The sequence below is a fragment of the Leuresthes tenuis genome, unplaced genomic scaffold (genome assembly GCF_036924035.1).
Source record: "Leuresthes tenuis unplaced genomic scaffold, fLeuTen1.0.hap1 SCAF_8, whole genome shotgun sequence".
NCBI classification, from domain to species: Eukaryota; Metazoa; Chordata; class Actinopteri; order Atheriniformes; family Atherinopsidae; genus Leuresthes; species Leuresthes tenuis.
This window is the reverse complement of record NW_027325362.1, coordinates 4,552,608-4,569,931: the sequence shown is the minus strand read 5'-3', so window position 1 is coordinate 4,569,931 and position 17,324 is coordinate 4,552,608. Positions and strand designations below refer to the sequence as shown.

General features: G+C 42.6%; 3 protein-coding genes across 3 annotated transcripts in view; 1 reads left to right on the top strand and 2 right to left on the bottom strand.

Moving 5' to 3' along the window:
- The window catches only part of LOC140312764 (cytochrome c), a 299,923-nt gene that overhangs the window by 281,144 nt on the left and 1,455 nt on the right, over nt 1–17,324 (bottom strand). The gene's annotated exons all lie outside the window — the stretch shown is intronic.
- Nucleotides 268–8,995, bottom strand: plekha3 (pleckstrin homology domain containing, family A (phosphoinositide binding specific) member 3). The gene is made up of 8 exons (XM_072390548.1): nt 8,689–8,995; nt 5,882–5,998; nt 5,219–5,368; nt 5,020–5,141; nt 4,201–4,305; nt 3,968–4,011; nt 2,615–2,709; nt 268–2,440 (listed from the first exon to the last, which is right to left on the bottom strand). The coding sequence occupies exons 1-8, from the start codon at nt 8,741–8,743 to the stop codon at nt 2,331–2,333; spliced, it is 798 nt and encodes a 265-aa protein (XP_072246649.1). The 5' UTR covers nt 8,744–8,995; the 3' UTR covers nt 268–2,330.
- On the top strand, nt 10,486–16,793 carry LOC140312766 (kelch-like protein 10). Its single transcript, XM_072390568.1, has 5 exons — nt 10,486–10,619; nt 11,715–12,204; nt 13,369–13,962; nt 15,268–15,417; nt 16,183–16,793. The coding sequence occupies exons 1-5, from the start codon at nt 10,486–10,488 to the stop codon at nt 16,486–16,488; spliced, it is 1,674 nt and encodes a 557-aa protein (XP_072246669.1). The 3' UTR covers nt 16,489–16,793.

Sequence of the window (17,324 nt, the reverse complement as noted above, 5' to 3'; positions counted from 1 at the left end):
ATATATGTGTGTATGTGTGTGCGTGATCATATGTATGTGTGTAAGTGTGTGCGTGGATATATGTGTGTGTGTGCGTATGTGTATTTATATATATATGTATTAATAAAAAAATATGCAGATATGTATGTTTGTATGCATTCATATACATGTAAATGTATGCACTTGTATATGTGTGTATGCATATGTGCATCTAAATATATATATATATATATATATGTATATATATATAAATTGATGTACAAAGCATCCATACAATCACACCTTTAAATTCAACAAATTTCAAATACTTTATTAGTACAATGAAAATTAAATGTGATACAAACAAACATTTTGTGCAGCCACATTTAAGGCATGAAATCTTGTTATTTGGCTACAATAAAGAGGCCATTGTTGAAAAAAATAAATAAAATTAAAAAAAAATCTCAAGAACTTCTTTAGATGAATATATTTTTTCCTTTTTCTAACCTTTCAGTACAAATTGGAGCCATTCGGGTTTCACATTTTGGAGTCTGAACTCATTCAGACAACCAGGAGAAGACTGACCCAGTCTGAAGAAAATAGCCTCAAAGTAACTAAAGAAGGCTTCCAGCACCTCTAAAAGTGTTCCAAATATGTTCTTTCAGATTTATTTAATCTGATAAGAACACGTACAGATGTATCGTGTCCAATATTAATACTTAACTGCTGTCGAGTCAGCATTATAATTAAGGATTTGAATGTTTGACAAAACACCAGCAATAAACTTGTCACAATTTTCCTCAAAAATGGCTGAAATCTTCCAAAAGTTAATAAATCTTTACTTTAACTTCTTCAACATCCACTTACTGTTCGAATCCCACATTAAATGGCATGAACATGACTGGCATTAGAACTATAGACGCTCATATAAAGATACACTATAGAAAAATATATAACTATCATGCTTTTGCAAATAATAATGAAATCACAGGTTGGCAACAGAAGAAGAAGAAGTAGAAGAAGAAGAAGAAGAAGCCACTGGAGAAACAGGGGCTCCATGAAAAGTCCAAACACAGGAACAAAAACAACACTGACAATCATCATCACTGTATCTCACTGAAACATGTCATCTTTGTCACGATAAATCCAACTTCAGTGCTTCAACATTTAAAGAAAAACTCTGAGAAAGTACCGAGGGGGTCCAGCTGCGTATCTTAGCTTCTCTGTTTGGAAACGTGCAAAGAAGCTGAAGATAGAGCAGCTGTGAATATATAAATGCATGTTTTGTTCAATGCAGACGATCCTCTGACCCACATGTTCTGAAAACTGAAGCGGGTTCATCATCTGAGGGGAGCAAAATGAGCCTAAAGTGGGAGCTTTAAGCCTGGATGTGTCGCACACGACGGCTCTTCTGTAACACGTGAGGACGCCACAGCGAGCAGAACTCAAACCTTCTTCACTGAAAATGTGCCTTTTTGAAGAACTCTGCTTGGTTTAAAGACGGTCTCAGGCCAGGCTTGGCTGGAATTTACCACTAAGAGGCAGGAAATGCTCCAAATACTAACATTACAAGGCAGAAACATTCATACCTACAGTAGTGGCTCCTTCACCTGATCTGGCTCGCCAGGTATTGATGCGAGTCTCGTGATTGGCTGCTAATTCACCCCCCCTTCGCCCTCCAAGACGCTTTGGATTTGAAGATTTGGATCGTGCAATAAGGCAGGTGTACTTGGTTCCTTTGAGTTAGTGGTTAAACAGATGTATAAAGAATACTGTGTTTAAAGCATAGGAGGCCAAACGGGGGGGATGTTCTCCCATATCTGCTAAACACGAGGACACAGAGTCCCAAAGAAGGGAAGCGACAGGGTTTGTTTTAGCTTCTGCTTTCAGCAGGTAACAGAGAAGGAGAAACAGGAGGTTTGGCAAGTTAATAAGGAAAGAGATCATGTAAAAACATCTTTGCCAAAGTGGCCCTGGGCAAACCTTAGGCTGTGGGAGACTTCAGAACACAAAGACTGTACATTCTTGGGTCCTTTTAAAGCAGCTTGGCCTCCACTCTGTCCATAAACCACCTATTCACAGCTGTCCTGTTCACACTGCACCAACGAGCTGCCTCATACAATCAGCTGGAACAGGATGTGGGCTTCCTACCAGCAGCTTTGAAGGGTCCGGAGTGAAGCTGATGATGTCCCATCCTGTGATCCAGCGCATTAAAGGAGGATTATCATCCCTAACTAACTGTGTCTCCAGTGTGCAACTGAACCTCTTAAAGACAACGCTCCTGTTTTGGGGATCAGCTGACTGAGGTCGAGTATCAGCCAACTCCATGCTGGAGTTCAGCGTGTTCTGTTGGGTTTGGATGGGAGGCGGAGTCACATGGACAGGTCGGTGTCCGTGTCTGTGGGCGTGGTCTTTGGGCTCTCGCTGCCTGCTCTCTCCTCAGGGATGGAGGACGAGTCGCTGTTCAGGCTGGGCAGCAAACCTGGAGCACAGGAAGAAACAGCTCTCATTTTGACCCAATGCTTTGTTCTGCTGCATCCTGGGACTCTAAACTCCCCCCCAACACACAAAAGACCCTCCCCTCAACCACAGCTTTGTTTAAAATCACTCTTTTACTGTGTTCCTCCTCAGAATCATTAGCCTCATGAAGCCTTACGTTCGCTGTCGTACACGGAGCTGTCCGAGCTCGTCCGGTGTCGGCGCTGAGCTGACCTTTGACCTCCATTCACGTATTCCTTCAGCACACCTGACCTGAATGGGGGGGGGGAAACGCCTGTTTTCATCAGTTAAAACACAGAGGAAAAGCATTGCCTTAGCTTTACTGTCTCTACTACCTCAGGATCCATGTTTTCTGTTTATAACCAGAGTGAGAGCGTAGTCTGCCTCTTCTGGATGATGATGAACACATATTAAGTTTGCGGTGGACTCTATTGAGGCTGTTTGTGATACTCATGGACCAGATGCTGAGCTTTGATTAAAGAATCATGGAATGGTGTCGGGTTCTCCTCCATAAAACTGTGGATTGGGCTGGTAGTGAGTCTGGAGAGCTCGTGTGTGAGTGCAGGGAAAAGCAAAGGCAGCAGGGAGGCAAAGCTCACCAACCAATGCCAACAGGAGGCAAGAAGTCTGGGAAGTGACTGAAAGAAGGAGAATTCAAACAACTGGAATAAGTTTCCTGTGAAGGGGGGCTGGGCTCAGCCTTCACAACCGGATGGGCAGCTTGGAGTAGAGCTTCATCTGTTGGCATCCAAAGGAGCCAGCTGGGGGGAGTTCAGCCATGAGGAGGTCTCCTGGACGCCTGGGATCCCCCTGGAGGAACTGGAAGGGTTCCTGTGGGGGATAATGACTGGATGCCCCCCAGAGCTCAGATAAGTGGAAGAAAAAGGATGAATGGATAATCCCCGTGTAAATAATAACAGATGCTGGTCCACGCAGGATATCAGCCACTATTAGAGTCTCTTTTTAATATCTGAAGAACAGCCGGTAACCTGTAACATGCCTTCATACGTGCACGTTTACGAGTGTCGAACATGACTAAAATTATTCTCCTGTTCTTCCTCTTTCAGGGATGAAGATGTCGGTGATAAATGTTTCAACAGTGGCTCACAGTTCTTTAAACGTTAAATAAACTCACAATGATAATTAAAAAAGGACACATGAGCTCAGGATCTTCCCTCTGTTGTGTGAATCAATTCTAAAATACACCAGACTACGTTATCGCTGTGAAATCTTGTCGTCATTGCACTGAAAATGGTGAAAAAAGGCCTGTTTCAGTCTTTAATCAGCTGCTGTAATAAAGCGGATTAAAGTCACACTTATTTTTTGGGATTCCTGGGCAGCATGAACTCGCTGAGCTGTGGGAAGTGTTTAAAGATGTGAAAATCTCAACCCAGCAGGGTGCAGCAATGCTGCCTCCCAGAGGCATGAGTCACGTTCTCAGCAGCAGCCAGCAGGTCAGCTTTAACTGACAATGTGAAGTTTAAATGAGCCAGGTTTAAAAAACCCTCACCTGTCAAAGCTGTACGTTCCAGGGTGACTGATGGACCTCTTTATCTGTGCAGATGGACAACAGAAGGGAAGATATATTTAGTGCAAAGGTGTTCAGCGCCGTCCTGAAAGGGTTCCTTCCATCAAACCTTTTCAATAAAACATTTCTGCCATCTCTCACACGGAGCATCTAACTACAGGTTCATTTTCTAATGCTGAGTGACATGACATCTGATGAGATGGTCACAGTGTTACCCTTTCAGGAGGCCGGAGGTCAGGGGTCAGACTCTGGTTGGCCAGGCTCATACACTCCTCCAAAGTCCTGATGAAAGTTGCACAGGTGGCGCTGAGCAGTGAGGCCTGGAGAGAGATTAATAACCATGAGATGACATGTGTTTACTGTGACGACCTGCAGGAGAATTACTGCTACTCAACACAGACAAATTAATATAACCTTAAATACTGCTTTGTCTGCTTGGGGTCTGGACACATGAACATCACCAAAGAATGTGTTTTGTGAGCCTTTGTCAGACTCCTGCAGCTGTTTTCAGTTGTTCGTTGGTCTTTTTTAGCCTTTAACTTTAATTCAATAAGTGACTCGACCACTTCTTTACTTAAAAAAGTCTTTTCTTTCTCAGAATGTATCACACTGTTGATTTGACTCATCTTTCCACCACCACTCTGAAGGATTTCTTTAGTTTTTCCCTCTTAAAGAGGCCCGTTTCACTTGAGGAACAGCCCAAAAGTGTCCATGTAACAACTTCTGAATCAACTATCCAATCACTGGACTGCACTGAGCAGCGTTTAGTGACATCATCTGATAACTTCCAGGTGTGCATCAATACATAAATGCTATTTTTGACCAGTTTATCTGAACATTTAACACGCTGTAATTTGGATAAATAGCCTCAAACTAAAGCTACCTCAAGCCCACATTCTTTATAAAAATCTAACGTGAATAAAGTTTAATAAACATATAAAACAACAAAAATCTTAAATCTTCTTTATGTGTTGGAGTCTAACTTTGCACAAATGAAGAAGCTCCGGCGATGAAAAGAAACATGCGGCGCTTACCTCAGAGGTGGGCGTGGTCTCTGTTTCTACAGTGTGCTGTGATTGGATCGTTTGGACCTGCTGGACGAGCAGGTCACAGTACAGGCGCAGTTCGGACATCTTCGTCTTCAGGCAGTCTGGACCTTTAACAGACACAAATGGAGAGAAAACTTCTTAAATGTTCCTGGAGTCTTGCAACATCTCCTAACATGTCTGGTACCTCTGTTTCTGTGACTGTCCAGTGTCCCAGCTTTGGACGAGCCCAACGCCACCAGCCACCGCTGTCTCTCTGCAGCGTTCACAGCTCGCACGTAGAAATGCTGCTCGCCGGGGATGATCAACTCCAGTCGTGTTGAATCCGTCGGATGAACTGAAACACAAAGTGTGAGCGGCGTGTGACCGATGTGTTCAAGTTTATTTGTGTAGCACAATTCAACAACAAGTGCTTTACTGAGACATTAAAACAGAAGAAATAAAAAGCATGATTTAAAATTTAAGCAAAAGAAAGAACTAATAACAATAGATAAAATCAGAAAAAAATGATATATATGAAAGATAAAATCAATAATTAAAATATGATTCCGTTTTGAAACTCAAGCTTATTCAAATGCAGCTGAAAATAGATAGAACTGGACTTAAATACTGAGTGTTTCAGCTGATCTGAGGCTTTCTGGGAGTTTGTTCCAGACATGTGGAGCATAGAAGCTGAAAGCAGCTTCTCCAGGTCTGGGAACTGATAAAAACCGGATCCAGACGACCTGAGGGGTCTGGAAGGTTCATAGTGGGTCAGGAGGTCACTGATGTATTTTGGTCCATTCAGAGCTTTATAGAGCAGCATCAGAGCTTTAAAGGTAGCGAGAATGTTCGGTCTGCGCAGTCCAACCTTTAATGTCACACACAGACATCTTGATGGATCCTTTGCTGCCTTTTCCGACGTCGTCCTCGCTGTCATAGTAAGAGATGACTCCGTTCTCCAGGACAAACCAGCGAGGCTGCCAACCTGACCGCAAAACAAAGAAAACGTTCAGAAAAAGGAACACAGCCAACGTTGACAGAGCTGTGAAATCTCTCCATTATAAACTCCTTTTCTTTGCATTTCTTTGCAAAACCTCTGAGCAAAAGGTCCCCTGAATGTCACGAAGAACATAAGACGACGATGCATTTAAGCGCACTTAATCAGACAAAACTTCTACATTTAGTCAGTTTATGAATAAATTAGACTTGAGATCAGTTGTGTATTAAAGGAAAGACAAAATAAAGACATCAGTGAGTGGAAAGAGACAGTCTTTCTTTTCTCTTCCACTACTCTGAGTTAAAGACGATGTAAACCTTTTATCCTTCACGAAGAGCATTTTCAGGAGACCTGTCCATCTAAGGGCTCTTATAAACCAAACTGCAGTCAATAACCAGTCAATGCTGCATCCTCCCACATCGTCCGGGGCAAAGGAAAACCAGCACCTGGACACATGCATCACAACTCCCATCGACTTCTGAATACAAAGAGAACTTTGCAACACAGAAAGGAGCAGCTGGCTGCACCAGAAAAGCATTATTAAGATCATAACTGCTTCAGTTGTTTTAGTATCCAACAAAGCTCAGGAAATCGTGTTTTAATGTGCTCAAACAAGGTTTAATCTCAGTCACAAGATTGTTTTCTTCTCTGCATTTATGTTTTTATCAAGTGTTTCTGTCAGTTATCATAAGTGGTTTGAAATTCTTCTGTATTTGTTATTTTTCGCTGAATTGTGGCAGCGTACAATCTGAAAAAACAAGGCTGAAGCTTTCTTCAACGCTGTAATAACACACCAGAATAAACAGAAGACCAAACCGTAATTATCATCAGGTCTACTTCGTGTTGAAGCTGGGACTGATGAGCTCAAATTATTGATACTATAATACTATTAATACTGTAGTTTATTCATCTTATTCAAAAGATGAAGCTGGTGTCAACGCTTTCTCTTTCACACCAAAAAGCTCAGAGTCCAAAAATCCTGGTTAAAAATTGGTTTGTGAAGCCAAAACACGTTGAACTTGCTTGCTGTACAGGCTCCTGATCTCTTGCTATACTATAACTATATAACTATATTTGCACTAAAACACTTCACTTAATGAGCTGCAGTTCTGAGACACTGAAGAACAGTTTAAGTGCTTTGCAGAACTGGATAAGACTCAAAGCTGCTTTTTCACAGCAAGTCCAAAACATCTAGAATATTTCATGCTGTTATGTTTTATCTGCAGACGCAGGACTCCTGATTATTAGTGTCTCAAACATAAAATGCTGCAGCGAGCACATCTTATTTAGCACTGGAACATGTTAATGACTCAATACCTTGTTCTGAAAATAAGTTTCAGACATTTTAGATTCTTCATCTGGGTGTGTGCGGCTTTTCAATGAGGTCAGTCTCTTAAAGTAAAAAGTACACGTGGTCTGATTTTATATACGATTTATTTACTGCTCAAGTGCTCATGTACTTCTTTCTGCCACTGTGACTAATTTTTCCCATTATTCATTCATCTGGGAGGTATTTTGTTGACTTACACAAACTTCTCATATGACAATCCCCTCATTCAGAGCTGAAATAGTTCCAATGAGAGTCAGTGAGGTCATAAATGAGTATTTTCTGTTCTCTACCACTATTATTTATAGACATGGAACGCTGCCATCTTTAAGGTCAAATGTCCCTCAGGTCCCTGTGGCTCCACAGTTAAAACCAGTATTACAACCACTTCTCTTGTGACTGATGCCAACAATGGAAAATAACAACACAAGAATCTGTGCTGCAGAGATTCGGAGATGAAAACACTTCCTATTTTCTCAATTTTCAGTAAACTGTTATATCTGCACCGCAGCTTTTATGACTATTTCAGTCGCAGTTAACTTTAAGGTTAAGAGCATCAGATATAAAACACATTGCGTCTGTGTCTGGACAACAATGTCTGTGTCTGGATATAAGCAGGGTTCACACAGATTTGTTTTAATGACAGAGGTGTTACATCCCACAACTGTCGGGGAGCCGAAAGGCAGAAAAATGTGCCCTATCCTACTGTAGTGCACCTTTAAAAGTATCTTCCCATCTACTGCTACAAATACTATTTTATGCATAGGTTCATGAAGTCAGAGTATATCAAAGCAATTATTTTACTTTTGATTGTTGAGGCACCTTCTTCCACAAGTGCTTTGGTAGTTTCACTTGAACATAACTTTGATTAGACAGCTTTTCATTGTAAAGAATATATGAAATACTGTATCCTTCTGCTAAGATTTGAAGACCTTTACGTCTGCTCGAGCAAATGCTGGTTTGCGTTAAAGTACATATCACAACATACATTTTAAAAGGATGGGTTTAGTAAACTTTTGACTGGTCGTGCTGGTAAATCAAGTTGAAAGTGTTTGAAACTGTGTCTATTTAAGCTTGACATTATTATCGAGACAGCGATGCTCGCTCCTTGGTGGAAAGGGAAGATACTAGAGGGCTACATTAATCTTTTAATATCTTTATTACGTTAATCCACCACTTAACACAGCCGCTGAATGTCTATATCTGCTAGCTTCTTGGCTAACCTCACAACTTGTAGTACGACTGGCTAATTTATAACCTGGTGACACAGCAGGCATTAGCAGCCCAAACTCACATTTAAGTCACTGGTTATTCACAGAGACGGTTTGTCCAAAACTACTATTAGACTTACCTGTCATGTAATTAGTCCACTTGTACAGAATCCCCTCCATGTCGTCGCCTACCATTGGCTAATGCAGCTACCTGTTAGCTTCTCGTTGACAGGCTAACTGAGGATGCTAGCTAGCGAACGTTCGCCGTCACGTTAACGAACTCTCTCGAGAGTGACAGCACGTTAGAAAATAACGGTCACTATTAACTACTGTTTGTCCAAACATACGTAAAGAGTCTCAGTGGCAATTTGTCTGTGGTGAGCTGTTCATAACCACAGCGGGCAGTCAGCTGATCCAAAAAAATGTCAACAAAACAGCAGCTTCTGTACGGAAGCCCATAGGCGCCATATGTGAAGGAGAAAAAGAAAAGCGTATGACAAAATTGGACTTACGCTAATGTGTCATCTCATTACTGGTCGTATGCAGCTAACCTTTTAAAGGCACTATTTAAATTTTATTGTACATTTAAGTTAATATATACTTCAAACTCCAGTACATTTATGAGACAGCTGCAATTACCTATTCATCTTGTTACTATGGAAACGGGTAATTTGTTTACATGTGGGGGGCAGCTGATTGGGCTTTCCTAATGCCTGGAAAAAGATCCCGAATCCAGATAAGCTAAAGAGGAGATGTCGAGGATGCAGAGCTGGAACAAAATGGAGAAAAGGTGAACAGGAAGTTTAAACCGTTTCTTCCCTTGATCATCATGGGAAATGTGAGATCAATGGCGGACAAAATGGAAGAGACTGGACTGCTGACAAGATGCAGCAGGAATATTGAGAGCGACAGGAACGACTCTGACACCTCTCTGCCCAGCTTTAAGACTTTATGAGCAGACAGAGACTGCAGACAGGGTGGAGAGCTTATTCTATGACTCTTCAGCTTATCAGGATTCGGGGTCTCCTCCCTGGCTTTACTTGAGCTTTGGAAAGCCCAATCAGCTGCTCCCACATGTAAACAACTTCCCTGTTGCCACGGTGATGTATCATAATAGATGTAAAAAAGGTGCCAGAATATGTTATAAAATCTAAAGAAGATGCGAAGAAAGACGCCATATTACTAAACCATACGTTGATTGAAAAAAACTGGAAAATATTCCAACAGTCTGGTTCAAGCACTGAAAACTGAAGTAATTTTTCTTTAACAACAGTTAACGGCAGGGTTTTTAAAAGGGTTCAAAGTACATTTACTCAATTCTACAGTACTTTAAATTCTACCTACAGTAGAGTATAAATACACTGTTTTGCTTTGCACTGTCACTGTTACATATGAGGGTCAAATTAAATGACAAAATACTTTATTTATCCCAAATGAAAATTGTGGGTACATTTAAAAATTATAAATACGTACCCTTCAAGATCAGTTTAGTAGTTACTCTGTAGATTCTCATGATTTAATACTGGACCCCACCTACCTATAACATACACAATTTCTTATGGGTGGATGGAGTTTAAATATATGTGTAAGTTTCAGTAAAAGCAGGAAATATAAAATATGTTTGTGCATGTTTTTGAGCAGAGCTGAGCTATCAATGTTTAGAAGGAGTTTAACTAATGTCTCACTGATATTTTAGTCTATTAAATTGCCTGTTTAACTGTGCATGCATATGGATTGACACATTTGTTGCCGTAGGATATAAGGTTTAAAAAAATACAACCTGGCTGACACAACTTGGGGACAGAATAGAATAACTTGGTTATTTTCAAACATTAAGAGTCTGATGTTGAACTGTTAGCTGACAGCTTTTGCATTCTTTGGCAGCTTTCAAACTTCATTTAATCAGCGGCTGAAACTTTTTGAGCTACGTTTGAAACATGAGCACCATCTCAAATAACGTCTTTAAGGAGCTCCTTCTGGAGGGAACGCTGTGCGACACCGTGATCAGAGTCGGTGACGTGGACTTCAAAGTTCACAGGATCATCCTCTGCAGCTGCAGCTCGTACTTCAGGTGAACGGACTGATGCCCAACACGGGGCAGAAGGGTTAAGGGCCACGAGTTAAGGGAGGAGTACCTTTTATCAACTTTGCAGGTGGTTTCTGGGTTTTATTTTCAGGAGGGATGTTTAAAGAAAATGCAGTTTGCCTCCCTCTGGTTTGAAAGACAACAAACGAGAATATACAGATATTTACAGCCTAAGACTAGCTTTAGCTAAGCGTTCCATCATTGATATATATATATATATATATATATATATATAGCTATGAGTGTTGGGAATAAATTTGGTTGGTTGGATTTAGACTTCTTGGATCTTTCAGGTTCTGCAGATACTTGACTTTACTGATGTTCTTTACTGATGGGTTTGATGTTCCACGCAGTTTTAATCATTGGCTGCAGATCCTTCCTGCTTTGGACCATGCACATCTCATCTCTCATCTGTTTGGGATGTAAATGTAAATGTAAATGTAATTTATTTATACAGCCCTTTACAACAATCCATTTCGGTACCAAAGTGCTTTACAGCAGATAATAAATAAAGAAAAGAATAAGTACAAAACAATAAAATAACAGTAAACGCAATAAAATACAGCTAAATTGAATAAGATAATATAAAAGTGTCACCATACTACTGGGTATTAAAAGCCATCTGAAATAAGTATGTTTTTAGCCTAGATTTAAAGATGTTTGTACTTAGGGTTCAATTTCAATCAGTTTATCTATATAACTTCCACTCACAACGATTGCTCTTAACTGCTCCTCTGTGTAAGTTTAGAGAAACTTTTTGTCCTCTTAAAATTCCTTAGGAAGTACAGATGTTTCTGAGCCTTCTTCATCAGGGTGGGGGTGTGAGATGACCATGACAGGGTCTCTGTATTATCACCCTGGAAACCTAAAACCCCTCAACTCTACTGATGTAGACAATGATGTGCATGTTTGTACACAATCACAGATGTTCTCCTTGGGTTTAAGCTGACTGACCCCCTCAGGGGGTTAGTTTGGCTTGGCTCGATTCTTCCTTTTGTCTGCTGTGAACTCATTCGTGTTGCTTCATACTAGGGAAGCATGACAGGAAGAGCTGCTTAAAATCCATTTTTTTCCCCACAGAAATCTCTTCTGCAGTAAACCGCCACCATCAGAGCAGCAGATCTACAACATTTCCGACGTGTCATCAAATGTAATGAGCCTCATTTTGGAATATATCTACACCCGCTCTGCTGTGGTGACAGAAGACAACGTGCTGGAGCTGTTGGCGGGAGCGTATCACTTTGGTATCGAAGGCATCACTCAGGCCTGCTGCGACCTCCTGCAGCAGAGCCTTTGCTTTAAGAACTGCATAAACATCTGGAAGTTGGCGCATCGCTACAAGTATCCTGACCTGATGAAAAAAGCCTACCTCTACATCCTGCATCACTTTGAAGAGGTGGCGGGACTCTCTCAGGAGTTCCTGCAACTCACCATGGAGCAGCTGTCAGATCTCATTGAGAAGGACGAGCTGAATGTGAAGAAGGAGAGTACTTTGTTTGAGGCCATCCTTCGCTGGATCGGTTACGCTCCCGATGTACGCAGAGGTCACATGGCCACACTGCTGAGCAAGGTAGGGTCAACAGCTTGGTCCTCACCAGGTCTTAAATTTGGTAAATACAACCTCAGATGAACACATGGCATATTACACAAGGTCATTATCTATTTAACAAAATGAAGATTCAATGTTTAAAAAACCAAGTACACCATCATTGTATCAGTAGCAGCCTGGAGCTGCTGATCAAATTAACCTGATTAATCGATCATCATTAAGTGTGAGCACCTTTAGTTTAGTCAGTTTGCTGCTCTGCAGCATTCAGGTGTGTGTTAACACGATGCCAAGGAGGAAAGACATCAGCAATGATCTTAGAGAAGCAGCTGTTGCTGCCCATCAATCTGGGAAGGGTTATAAGGCCATTTCCAAACTATCTGGAGTCCATCATTCTACAGAGAGAAAGATTATTCACAAGAGGAAAACATTCAGGACAGCTGTCAATCTTCCCAGGAGTGGACGTCCCAGCAAGTTCACCCCAAGGTGAAGAAGCCAGGAGCTACATCTCAGACTCTACAGGCCTCCGTTAGCATGTTAAAGGTTAAAGGTCACCCCAAGGTGAAAAAGCCCAGAGCTACATCTCAGACTCTACAGGCCTCAGTTAGCATGTTAAAGGTCAAAGGTCATGGCAGCACAGTTAGAAAAAGACTGAACAACGATGGCTTGTTTGGAAGGGCTGCAGGAGAAAGCCTCTTCTCTCTAAAAAGAACATGGCAGCACAGCTTAGGTTTGCAAAGCTGCATCTGAACAAAGCTCAAGACTTCTGGAACAATGTCCTTTGGACAGACCAGAGCAAAGTGGAGATGTTTGGTCCTAATGCACAGCAGCACGTTTGGAGGAAACCAAACACAGCATATCAGCACAAACACCTCATACCAGCTGTCAAGCACGGGAAACCCTTACTGCAGCTCACTGCTGCTGAAGCTGCTGGATCAGGGGTTCACTTAGTTTTTCATTCTTTTTCATTTTTGTTAAATATATAATGACACAGGATCATTTTTCCATGACTATAACTGAAAGCTGGATATCAGCCAATAGCTTGAATGAACTACTAACTATAACATCATTTTCCTTTGATGATGGTTGTTACTCAGAAGGCTGCATTTGATCTTAATAATAGCTGCTGAAGCATCTAATGTGGCTTCACTATCTAAAAACTTTCATCTGATTTCTGTCTCTATCCAGGTTCGCTTGCCTTTAATGCCAATTAAGTACTTGGTTGACACTGTGAGCAAAGACGATCTGGTGAGGCACAGCATGCCGTGTTTGACCATGGTGATCAGCGCCATGAGGACGCTCCGTGAGTCTAACATGGAGAGACCTGTGAGCCTTTCCCGCCTGCCCTCTGAGGTGCTGTTGGCAGTCGGCGGCTTTGGAAACAATCTTCCAACTGGCAAGATTGAGTTATACAACGTCCGAACGGACCGCTGGGTGACAGTGCACAAAAATGAGAAGGCTATTCCCGAGTTCTGTGGCTGTGTCTACCTCCAGGGATTTGTTTACTGTGTTGGAGGCTGTAAGAGTGACGTCTACCTAAGCAGCGTGCAAAAGTACAACCTTGCCACCCAAACCTGGCGTGAAGTCGGGTCAATGCACGTAGCTCGATGCTACGTCAGTGTGGTCGTGCTGAACGGCTACATATATGCTATGGGAGGCTGCAACAAATACGAGACATTCAACAGTGCGGAGCGATTCAAGCCCGACACCAACCAGTGGACTCTGATCGCACCCATGCACAAACACAGGGCCGACGCCGGGGCCGCGACGCTCCACGGCAAGGTAGGGGGCGCCGGAGGAGTGGATGGATCACCTCTGAGAGCAGCTGAAAGTCTTAGGAAACTGTTTACATCTGAAGGAAAGTCAATAGTCCAGTGTTGGGATTGTCAGAAAAATTCTCTCAAAATTAGGCTCAGAGTCGCTGGATACGATTAACACAAAACATTTATTTCTTGCAAAAAAGAGACAAGTCAGCACAACCTGTCAGGAAGCTGCTCAGAGTTGTCTCCTAACAAAATGGTGCTATTGCTATTTATATTGTTTATGCTTGCTGGCCACACAATGTTATGGGAAAAGACATTACTATCCATTTAGTGTTATGGGAAGACATGAAATCAAAAGAGATGTTTTAAAGGCCCGTATCTGGCGCAACAAAGACAAAAATGTCGTTTTCTTGGAATTCTTGGTCTTTTAGAGCTTGTGATGTCCTGGAAGATTATTTGTAAATGGCCTGCAGTCAGGGGTGTACACAAACTTCCAATGCAGCCAACGAAACGCTTCCCAGAGCTGTGGGTGATACCTGGAGCTGCCAAAGCCGATCAGTGGTCTTCACAGAGGGGGCTTTCAGTGTTTTATCTGCAGCAGACAGAGAGCCACTTCTGTGGAGAGGAAGAAGGTTTGCTGAGAGCCAAGCACAAGATAAAAACTACTCCACCACATGGACACATTTTTCTCAATCTGAAGCAACTCCAGCCACAAAAAAAGAGTTGTGGATTTCCACACCGTGTGACTTCTGCAGTCCAGGTGTTGAAACAGACCCCGCTACGCTGACCCAGTCTGTCGAGGCGGGATGTAAAAATCCACAGTGAAGCGTTCATTGGACCACCATAAAACTCTTGGGGGGTCAGTCCTCTCAGATGGTGAAAGGTTTGAAAGCAGCTTTCAGCTTCAGCTCGTCTGTGGGGAAAACATATGACTCTCTTTGACCCTGACTGCTGTCTGCCAGGCACTGGCTGCTCATGAGGACTTCACAGAACCGTCCACCCAAGAACCCCCTTAATGAGAATCTCAAAAGTGTTGATTTGGTTTGGCTTTACAGATTTGTGCTGAATGCTAATTCTAGTTTGAAAAAAAGCTGAAATTAGGTAAATGTGATGTGTCACGGATACGTGTTCCCTCTCTTAGTGTGTTGGTATGCAGGAAGGAGCTCATTCTCATGTTAAATAGCTTTAGTTTTGCAAATTTGCCCATAGAAGAGCGGGTTTAGCAGCTTGAAATGATGACAGGGCTCAACAAAACTGAGGGATACAGCTGCTGATGGTGGTGACGTAGCTAAAAAAGCCCACGCTGTCACATTCTTTCTCCCAGGTGTACATTTGCGGAGGATTCATCGCAGACGAAGCTCTGTCGTCCGCTGAGTGCTACAACCCTGACGCCGACCAGTGGACGCTGATCGCGCCGATGGACCCCGCGCGAACAGCGGCAGGGGTCATCGCCTACAACGACCACATCTATGTCGTAAGAAAAGCCGTTCATTAACACTGAACCTGGTGCGTGTTGGTGCACCGATAAGAATATTGTTCTCTGAAACAGATTGGCTTGTTTTATAAAGTCAAATAAATAACATTTAAAGATACCGAAATGAATCATTTCTTTAGCAGGCCCGTACAGTGGCTTCCACTGTGAGTTTTGAACACAAGAATCAGATTAAAACACAGCAAAGTGGCCAAATTGGCTTTAAAAGTCATTTTAAGTCAGCCTTTGGAATCTGGTGAAAAGGTCAAACATCCCATCAGCTGCTGCTCCACAGTGAAAGGAGCCAACTGAGGTGGTTAGGACATGTGGCTGCTTAAAGGACGCCTCCCGGGACCCTCAGGGAGGAGGCATTCATTTGAAATCCCCCCCAGGAGGAGATGGCTGGGGATTCTTATCTAAAATCTTATGCCAGAGGCAGGACTGCACAAGTTTTGACAGGGTGAAGCCTGTTATTTTAACACGTGTTAGTGCTTTAGAAATAAAGGTCTTTAATTAATTTGATTGTTTTTGGATTATAATAATTGGTTAAATTGCACCGAAGGTGCCTCAAGATGGCGTGTTGTGACTGGGAATGGGATTGACTGGCCTGTCTGTCACCAAGTTGCCAGTTTAGTGTAATATGTGCAGTCAGTTGTTTTATCTTCTTTATTTCAGCTTTTGATACATTTGCACTCCTTACATTAAATGTAGTTTGGTACTTTCTGGTTTCAGTACTTACTAAAATGCTCTCCACGGTCTCATTCGCAGCTCGGGGGCTACAATGGTGTCAGACACGTGTGCAGCGTCGCTGCCTATGACCCCGTATCAAAATACTGGCGCACGGTGGCTCCTATGTTTCACTGTCGCAGCAACTTTGGCACAGCGGTGCTGGAGGACCAGCTGTATGTCGTGGGAGGCTTCCAAAACGACGAGGCGCAGCTGTGCTCCAAGATGGAGCGCTACGATGGAAAGACCAACAGGTGGCACAATCTTCGGAGCCTGGAAACGCCCTGCGGCGCCTTCAGCTGCTGCGTGGCCGAGCGAGGCCCCTACGCTGCCGCTTATCTGTCATGAGAATCACCTCTGAATTCAACTTGGTACCTATTGTCAAATGAATAAATACATTTATTAAACACAAGTGGATATCTAGCTGCTGCTGAAGGCCCTGACCTCTCACCTCTTGTCACCTGCACAACCTGAAGCGGAGTGGTGGACAAACCAAAACTGCTGAAAACTGGTTCAAAGTCCAGCTGAAACCAAGCTGATCAGCTGGAATACGGGTGGTTAAAAGGGCCTCCGCTGTTCAGATGACTCTTTGTTCCACAAATCTGACGTCAAAACAGATGTTTAACAGAAAGAAGACAATAAACATCAGTTCAATCCAGTTTTCAGAATTCTTAATCTCTCTTTATTGCATTAGAACATACATTTCTCATATATATCTATATATATATCTTATAAATGTGAATTTGTACACTACAATCTTTTATTGTAACATGTTAGAAAATACTCGTAACGCTCCAAAAACATAGCACTAAAAACAGTTACCAAACAATGATTATTACATTTCCTCGTTTTGTTTTGTTTTTTTGGCCACCGAGAACGGAAAAAACAAGATGGCGGAGCTGCGACTGTTGATCAGGAGGAGAGGAGAGGACCGCAGTGGTTGAGCTGCTGCACTTTTCAAACCAAACGGAGGAGGATGAGGGCAGGGTGGGGTCATTGAAGGGCACGGAGAAGCCGGACGGGGGCATGAGGGGAGGAAGGCGGTGAGCAGGAAGCAGAGCCTGGGTCACATGTTGGCGCCTCCATCACAGACAGAGTGTGAGACGCCCAGCATCGGGCCGGGTCTTTGCTTTCGTTTGACCCTACGCTCTCCGGTTCATCTCACAAACACACAACGTAACACG